General features: G+C 45.7%; 1 protein-coding gene across 2 annotated transcripts in view; it reads right to left on the minus strand.

The window, feature by feature from the left end:
• The window catches only part of SCN5A (sodium voltage-gated channel alpha subunit 5), a 306,477-nt gene extending 299,521 nt beyond the window's left edge, over positions 1-6,956 (minus strand). For both annotated transcript variants that reach the window (XM_054990894.1, XM_054990895.1), the window contains exons 1-2: positions 6,690-6,956; positions 1,529-1,647 (exon numbers count right to left, since the gene is read on the minus strand). In XM_054990894.1, coding sequence (XP_054846869.1) covers positions 1,529-1,647; positions 6,690-6,956 — 386 coding nt within the window. The remainder of the gene's footprint in view (positions 1-1,528; positions 1,648-6,689) is intronic.
• Between the last annotated feature and the right edge of the window lie 1,985 nt (positions 6,957-8,941).

Raw genomic sequence — 8,941 nt, forward strand, 5'->3', positions numbered from 1 at the left:
TCCGGTCAAAGCTTTTTTTCATTTACCCACATGTCAGGAAAAGATTCACCTGTTGAATTTTGTGTCAGGCTGCTCTTATCGGCACAAGAGCAATGCCAGATGTTCTTCTTTTTTTTAAAGGCAGCAATCTTAACTATACTCATAATAGCGAACAGAGGCAAGCCAACAACTGGGCAAACATTGTTGAATTCAGGACTATGTAAATGGTATAGTTTGGCAGAGTGTGAAAAATGTCAGAAGGAAAACTCCAGGCACAGAATCCAGTCCGCTCGAAAACCTCAGCTTTTGTTTAAAATAAAACGAGGTTCAAGAGCCCGTAGGCTAGTTGGCTATTTCAAAAGCCAAAGGAATGTGATTATTACCCAAATCGAGAAAGAATTACAGGCAGGGCTTTTTTTCAGCAGGAACGCGGTGGAACGGAGTTCTGGAACCTCTGGAAAATGGTCACATGGCTGGTGGCCCCGCCCCCTGATCTCCAGACAGAGGGGAGTTTAGATTGCTCTCCACGCCGCTCAGCTCAGCGGCGTGGAGGGCAATCTCAGCTCAGCGGTGCGGAGGGCAATCTCAACTCCCCTCTGTCTGGAGATCAGGGGGCGGGGCCACCAGCCATGTGACCATTTTCTCCATGGGCAACCCACTGAATTCCACCATCTCTTTTCCCAGAAAAAACGCCCTGATTACAGGGAAAGGAAAAGTATGTACATTTCACCAGTCTACATAATTTGTTCAAGTCACAGAATTCAGCAGCTTTTTGGTGCAGAATTTCCATTGCCTGAGCACAGAATGTTAATAGTTGTCGCATGTGCAAAGTACACATAAGCAAGCAGAATTATATTTCATTCCCCCCTTTACAAAGTCAGACGGCCTGTCCATCTTGCTCAGTATGGTCTACTCTGATCGGCAGGAAAAGAGATCTCCCATTATGCAACTCCTGCCAGAGCTGGCAGGCAAGAAATGTGCTCTACCACTATGCCACTCGCCCTCCCCTAGTTTATGTCCAGGGTACACTATATTACATTTTAATTCCCTCAACTACACAGTGGATACAGAAAACCTGGGATATTGTGGTAATGGATAAGATATCTGAACAGTTAATAATTAATGATAACACTATTTTCCAATCCATTTTTTTGGAGAAACGGTTTCCCTTTTTTAATCACATATCGAGTTATGCATCTTTCTATATCTCTTTGCCAAAAAAAGTTAGATTTTGTACTCTACTAGCACACTTTATACCAACTCTTTATGTCTTAAATACTTCTACTGTTAAACTGAATTTACAATGATCTGTTATTGAAATAATAATTTGTTGATTAAGTTGTTGGTTAGAAAAAAATTGGAAAATAAAATTAAATAATTTTTTTAAAAATAGCAGTTTTTGAATTCTACCCACTTTGAATTCCAAAAGGCACAAAGCCCCAAAATTCGCTTTGACAAACAGGAGCAATGAAACAGAGAACGATTTCCCAACCAGCGTCCTTTTGCGCTGGGCAGAATTCTAGAGAAGAAAATCCACATGAAAGGATATGAATGTACCAAAATTTTAATTGCTGCTCTTCTGACTGGGTGGAAAGGACTAAGTATATGCAAGGCAGGAGTGGCACTAAATCGAAAGATTGTCTTCCCTTTGTTCAGTACTATAAACGTCTGGAAAACAAAAGAGGATGAAAGAACATTTACAGTCAGTATTACAAGATACGTTACAGGATCCTCCTAAAGTAATTAGGCAGTTTATTGGATTTCTACATTTCCTATTCAACAACAGCCAACCAGGTTATTGTGCACAGGTTATTTCACAGGCATTGTTGCCTATGTGAAAGAGGCTGAATCCACACTTACCGGCACAGTGCTAAGCAGGCAGAGTGAGAGCGTCTTTCTGGCGCATTTTATGACGTCATCGTGCTTAGCGCTGTGCCGGTAAATGTGGATTCAGCAAGAATATGCTCAGTTCCTTTTGAGGGAGGAACAATGCACAATAGTTAGGATGAACATGTCTGCAGAAAAACACATGCGCCTCTTCAAAAACTGCACATCAAGTGCAAAACTCCACAATGGTACAGACCATTTTTACATAGGACATAATTCCATGATTAAAATCACATCCTGGCTAACTGTGAAAGGTTCACCATCAAAAAATTAGGCTGAGCTATTGAGATCATGCCCCACTCTTCATATTCCAAGTACACCATCATTTTCACACTACTAACCTGCTTCCGTAACATTGCGAAAAACATTGTGCAAAAAACACTACTAACGAAACACTGCGAAAAACATTGTGCAATGTTCACACTACTAACCTGCTTCTGTAACATGGTGGAAAACATCGTGCAAAAACCGCGGAAGATAGCGTCTTCTCGCGAGAGTTTTGCACGACATCGCGCAAAACTCTCGCGAGAAGACGCTATCTTCCGCATTTTTTGTGCAATGTTTTGCAACGTTACGGAAGCAGGTTAGTAGTGTGAAAATGGCCCATATTTCTCATCAGGGTACTGCTTTCCCTCCTTCCTCCACCCAGAAACTATTTGTACAAATACTACTGCTTGCTCAGGACACTTACCAGCAACTACAAAGCTAAGTGACAAGCAGAAATTCAGCAGGTGAAGCTTTCCACCTTTCAATTTCTGCATGCTTGGACAAACTTCACCTGAAGAAACTTTTGCTTGCTATTATGCTTTTAAAGGCACGGCAGCACTGCCAGAAAAGAACAAGGGACAGCACTATCCAGCAACATGAAGTTGCCCTGGTCCCTAAAAGCACTGTGTAACGCTCACTAAAAGTGTTCTCTTGACTTGCCTAAATTGGAGCCACCCATCTATAACTCTGAATTGCCCAGTGCTTGCCCAAGTGCAAATGTTTCATTTACAGAAATACCATTTGATAGTTTACTGCTAGTCAGCAACGAAGATTGATCTGCTTCTAGGAACCCGTCTAGATTTTGTCAATTCTTTTTAAACGGTTGCATAAATTTCTAATGGCATGTATTAGCAAAAGTGCCATTATGGATTGTGGCAAAGGAGAGAGACAGACAGATCAACAGGGACATGTTGCAACTTGCAAGAAAGCGTATTGCACACCGGGAAGGGGGGGTGGGGATTGCACAGTTTTCTTGCAAGCCTTCAGACTAAACTCAGTCTTCGCCAGTGATCTAAAAAGTAATTAATGGGGAGATGCAATTTGGAGGGCAGGTGGTAGGTGGGTGAAGGATGTTTAACCCTTTCTCTCACACCATTTCTACCTTGCATCGTTCTATCCTATCACCCACATCACACATACAGAAAACTCAACAGGAGAAAAGCATTGTAGAAGTGATGGAGAAGGAAGGGTTAAAAACACATACCCTACCACCACCTCATGCTTCCCTCTCGCCAGACCGCACCTTCCCTTGCTTTTATACATTTTTATTTAGAACATTTATATACTGCTATTAAATTAACAATATAATACTCAATGGGATTTCCCATGTTTAAAAATCAGAGTACTCATAAAACACAATTTAAAAAAGCACAAAAATAACCAATATGAAAATCCTTGGATGAATACCACCGATACAGCCAGAGAATTTCCCAATCCAAATCTCAGTAAAAATCAGTCAGCATCTGAAACAATCAGAGATCATTGAAAAAGACTTCAAAGAGGATTTAAAAGCCTAACGGACAAGAAAAGTTGTGAGCTGTCTTCTAAAAGACAACAGATGGTGCTGCCCGAGTCTTATAGAGGGAGTTCCATAAAGTTGGGGCAACTCCAAAGAACATCCTACAGAGATGGTCTCACTGCTTGTGGCTGTCCAGTGGGATGAGCTTACTCCAGAAAAAGCAGATTTGAGGCCCATAGATACTCATGGTTGAGCTGCCTGAAAGGTCACATTATGTCTGTGCCCAGCTCTTTCTTGAGTGGCGATGGGGTGGATTCTCATTGGAAATAGATACGGCGTTGCCCTTGTAGCAGTAAAGGTGTGGCACCGCCTGGCTGAGCTGGTGAGGAGAAGGCATGTTTACCTGCTGAGGGAAATCTGGCAGGGATGTTCCGTGAGGTGTGGCTTTGTATTGTCATGGCAACAGTTTGGCCTAGCGAGCCTAACCAGGCCGTACGTGATGATTCTGGGGTGTGCATGGAGAGAGCTGAGTTTTCCGAAATGATTTGAACTAACTGGCTAATTCATATGACAACTGGAGCGCAGTATCTGTAGTTTTTAGCCCAGCGATTTGTCCTGTATCTTTTAAACTGCCCGTAAGGCTGTGGGGACCAAGGAGCTACTTGCCTGTTCTCCTGCCTGTTTCTCCACTGATTGCTTTGTAGTAGAGTTGCCAGCTCTAAGTTGGGAAATTCCTGGAGATCTGGGGGGTGAAACCTGGAGAAAGTGGGGTTTGGGGAGGGAAAGGATCTTGGCATGGCATAATTCCATAGAGTCCACCCCCCCAAAGTAGCCATTTTCTCCAGGTGAACTGATCTCTGTGGCCTGGAGACCAGTTGTAATTCTGGGAGATCTCCAGCCACTACCTGGAGGCTGGCAACCCTACTTTGTAGTCTACTAGGAGTTCAGCTGCTCACTACAGAGCTAAGGGCAGCAAGAGAAGTGCCTTCTTCACTTCTTGACATGCAGAGCAGATCTTTGAGTAAGGGCTGAGATTTTTTTTCCTGGCCAGGTTCCTCTGGGCTTTAAGAGATGCGTGAAGCTGGGCATCAAAGGAGGCCCCTATTCTCATGCTTGAAATATTTCACTGCTACTGGCCCTGCAAATGAGATTCCAGGATTGAACAGAGGACCCCAGAGGTGGACTTAGAGTTTCTGGGGCCCCGGGAAAAAATCCAGGATGGGTCCCCAGAATCACAGCTGCCACCACCCTGCTGTACCAACTCTCACCATACATGGGCCAAGCAACGGGAAGTTGTTGCTCTTTGTGAGGCCAGTGGGAACTTGGCTTGCCATCCCCTGCCCAGGTTGGGGGAACCCCTGCCCCCACCTGCTGCTACCCCAGATCCACTCACTGGCCGGAGGGTGGGAAGGTATGGGGGGGAAGAAGTGTGTGCACGTGCTCCTGTGCCCTGCCGGTGACAGAGGAGCTGCTGCATTGCCGGCACCTGAGGCAGCTTAATGCACCTGAGGCACCGGACTGCGTGATGACATCACTGCATGTGACTTCATCACGCAGGGGCTGGCGTGCACACAGGGGGCCTTCCAGCCCTCCCGTTCAGTTGCTCTGCGGGCCAGGTGCAGCCAGCTGCCCTGGCCGCCGGCTACGCCTGGCCCACAGAGCAACTGAACGAGAGGCTGCCTGCTCAGCTGCCCCACGCTGCCACCGCCAGCACGCGCTCCTGGCAGGCGGTGGCAGCTCCATGGCACACACCCCTGCCCCCGGGCTGGCGCCCCTCCAGCACCTTAGTGCCCTGAGGCAGTGACCTCACCAGCCTCAATGGGCGGGCTGGCTCTGCAGGCTGCTGGGCATGCTGAAGCTGAGCTCCATGGAAATTGCGCATTTGGAGGTGATTTCCACTGAGCTCCGCTTCAGTGCTCCTCTGTCGTGCCAGAAAATGATGTCATTTTGGCACGATGGGAGGGAGCACAGGAGTGCATGTGTGCTTTGTGTGCATGAAGGAAGTATCCCCTCATCCTATGCACCCCTGCTTGGGCCTGAGGGCCCCAGCAACCCTAGCAGTAGCTACCATCAGGACCCAGATGCCCAAGTGCCAGATGGGAACAGGTGCAAATGGCAGAGGGGGGAGCCAGATTTCCTTCTTCCCTTCCCCTGTAGAGGGGTTGGGGCCATGGGCAATGGAGGGGGGGCTTTCCAGCATGGAGCCCAGGGCAGCTGCCTTGGTTGCCCATCGGCTAAGACCACCCCTGCATGAAGCTGCCTTATACCAAGTCAGACCTATCCCTCTTGTCTCCTCTGACTAACCAGCAGCTCTCCAGGGTCTCAGGCGGAGGTCTTCCACATCAACTACTTACTGCCTGGTCTTTTCACTGGAGATGCCAGGGGTTGAACCTGGGGCCTTGTGCATGCCAGGCAGATGTTCTACCACTGAGCCACAGCAACAGGTCATAAGATTGAGAGTGGGGGAGAGAAAGAATGAAAGTAGCCGGGCTTTGTGATGATGTATGTATATCTGCATCAAGGAGGGCACGGCTACGAAAGTGTGTGCAGCTGTAACAGCGATGGCATCAGATGAGGTTGTTGCTTTATTAGTCTGTCTCTTTTAAGTTTAATGGACGACCAACAGACTGAGGATAAATAGAAGGGAGAAGCTTCACATGCATCGCTTCTGCAAGTCATGAATGATACTCTGAAAGGCACAAAAGCAGGGGTAGTAAAAAAAAAAAAAAACCTAAAACCCTGTCATTTTATCCCCAATAGGAGGACAATCGGCAGCCATCTGCTGAGAGGTGTTGTTGTTGGCAATAGCTTGTTATCATATCTGCATTAATTTGAACCAGATAAATATCACAAAGACAGCATCCCCCAGAAATAGGAGAATTCCCCAATATGCATGAATCCTCCTTTGCCTCTTTTAAAAGACTTTTCTCCCACCCCTACAACCTAATTTCAAGACATTATGTTCACATCCTTAAAAGAAGGAATAATTGCCACTCGGAAAAGAAAGAGGAAGACGAGGGAAAATCCACAGCCTTTCCTCTGCCCACTCCTCCGCCATCTTTAAAAACAAGAGCAGAGCTAAAATGCCAGATTGAACCTTGTGTTCACTGTAGTAAGGGTCAATGTCCTCCAGGGGTTCCCCAACGAGCTCCGATGGAGGAGACCCGTAGATATCGGGGAGCTTCTTGCCAGCCTGTACGTCAAACTGGGGCCGAGGCTTTTCTTCATCGGCCACCTGCTCCCTATATTCCTGCTTGGCATTCCGGGCGATCTTCTCCGCGATTCGCTTCTCGATCGCAGCCAAGGATTCAGGTGTGAACCGGTGGAAGCTGTTGGAACCCAGTGGTAACAAGAAGTCGGCCATCTTTTCATCCTGATTCTTCTTTGTACTGGCCTTTATTCCTAATAGTAAAAAACAACTGTGAAGAAACAAAAAAAGGGGGAAATGTCAGTAACTAAGCAGGGGAGGTAAATAAATGTTAAGAACTAAGCAAGAATTGTAATGGGTCAGGACAGTGGCATAAAGTTCACTTAGGAGACCACTGACCTCAGAAGCTCGCAAGTTAAGTTGGAGCAATGCTGTCTTCAACCAAGTTAACAACAACAACAACAACAACAACAACAAAAGTGTGCTTCTATATTGCCCTTCTGGGCAGATTAGTGCCACACTCAGAGCGGTGAACAAAGTCAGTGTTATTATTATTATCTCTACAACACAACTGGGGAGCTGGGGCTGAGAGGAGTGGCTTACCCAAAACCCAATGTTTTGGGTAAGCCATGTACCCAATGGCCCAATATGCTTCATGACTGAGTGGAGATTTGAATCTGACTCTCTCAAATCTGAGTCCAACACTCTAACCACTACTCTGCACCATCTCTGAAGCCTAGTAGAAGATGAGCCCACCCTGGTTGTATCTAAATTTTCATTGCTCTTCGAAAAAGATTATTCTCCGGTTTCCCCCTGCCATAAATTCCCCAGGCTTCATTATTCCGCTTTCCTCATCACGTGGTGTTATCTCCCTGTAAAATTTGCTTGGATAATCACATTCTGTGCCGGCTACCAGACTGCGTCTCAAAGGCCTTAACATGGCAGGACTGCAACCCTGCGGTGCGGTGAGTGGTTCAAGATAATTCCCTGCCGTTATTCTCTGCAACACCCACAAGTTTGTCAGCAAACAAAGCTTTAACCGATCCCAGTGTAACAAAGGGAGTATTTATTGACTCAATTTATATGAATGAAGCGGCCCTTCAAATTGCCAATTCTCGCGGTTCCAACTTTGTTTTATGATGGACTCATTACATTGTTATTGATCGCAGGCACATCAAAGGAAAACAACTTCCATAAGCTTTTTCTTTTTCTTTAAAAAATTGCTTTTCTGCCTCATTCAACACAGCACAGGAATACAATGAATCACACATACTTTGATCTCGTACGTAGACCCTGCGCTGGATCCCACAAATGCATTTCTGTAATGGTGACATTTTCCCAGGCAAAAGGAGACTCGATAAAGGTATCTTGTGCCGGAGCGGGACATGGGGGACACTGCGGAATAGATCCATGGGATTCAAACCTCATTTTTACTTTTGTTCATCGTATCCCTTTTCATCAGAAGGACGGAACCAGAAATTTTTCCTCCCAAACAGGGAGAGAAACACAATGGCCTTCTTTTAGTTATAGTCACGTCTATGTACCAACCGGTGACCAAGAAAGGTGAGACGCATCTCACCTCTGCGCAAAAAGAATAAATGGACACAAATCTGACATTAAAAATGGCAGCATGCAGAAACCAGTGGGAGAACACTTCAGTCTACCAGGACATTCCATCTAGGACTTAAAGGTCACTGTAGTTCAACAGAAACCTTTCAAAAACAGAATCCAAGGGGAAGCTGCTGAATTGGAATTCATATGTAAATTTGACTCAGTCAAGCTGGGATTGAATAGAGACTATGAATGGTTATCTCATTATCAGAAGTAACTGACTTCCTTAACAGAAGCAAACTGATCTCCATATCAGAAGCTACTGTTTGCATCTACTCCGCCCTCCCCTCTCTACCTATATATCTGACCAGTTTCTTCTTGCCCTCCATGCATCTGACGAAGAGAACTGTGGTTCTCGAAAGCTTATGCTACAATAAAGTTGGTTAGTCTTAAAGGTGCTACTGGACTCTTTTTGATTTTACATCAAATATATGTTTGCTTCCATGCAGTCTCATGAGACCTGGATTAATAATGTAATGCAGAAGGGGTTGCTTATGCATATCTATTTTGTCTAGGCTCACAAAGGCCTGCTTCCTGCCCCATGGATCTCTATTTCAGGATCAGGGCCTTTGTTTTTAATATTGCCATGT

This window comes from Eublepharis macularius, chromosome 11, assembly GCF_028583425.1.
Source record: "Eublepharis macularius isolate TG4126 chromosome 11, MPM_Emac_v1.0, whole genome shotgun sequence".
NCBI classification, from domain to species: Eukaryota; Metazoa; Chordata; class Lepidosauria; order Squamata; family Eublepharidae; genus Eublepharis; species Eublepharis macularius.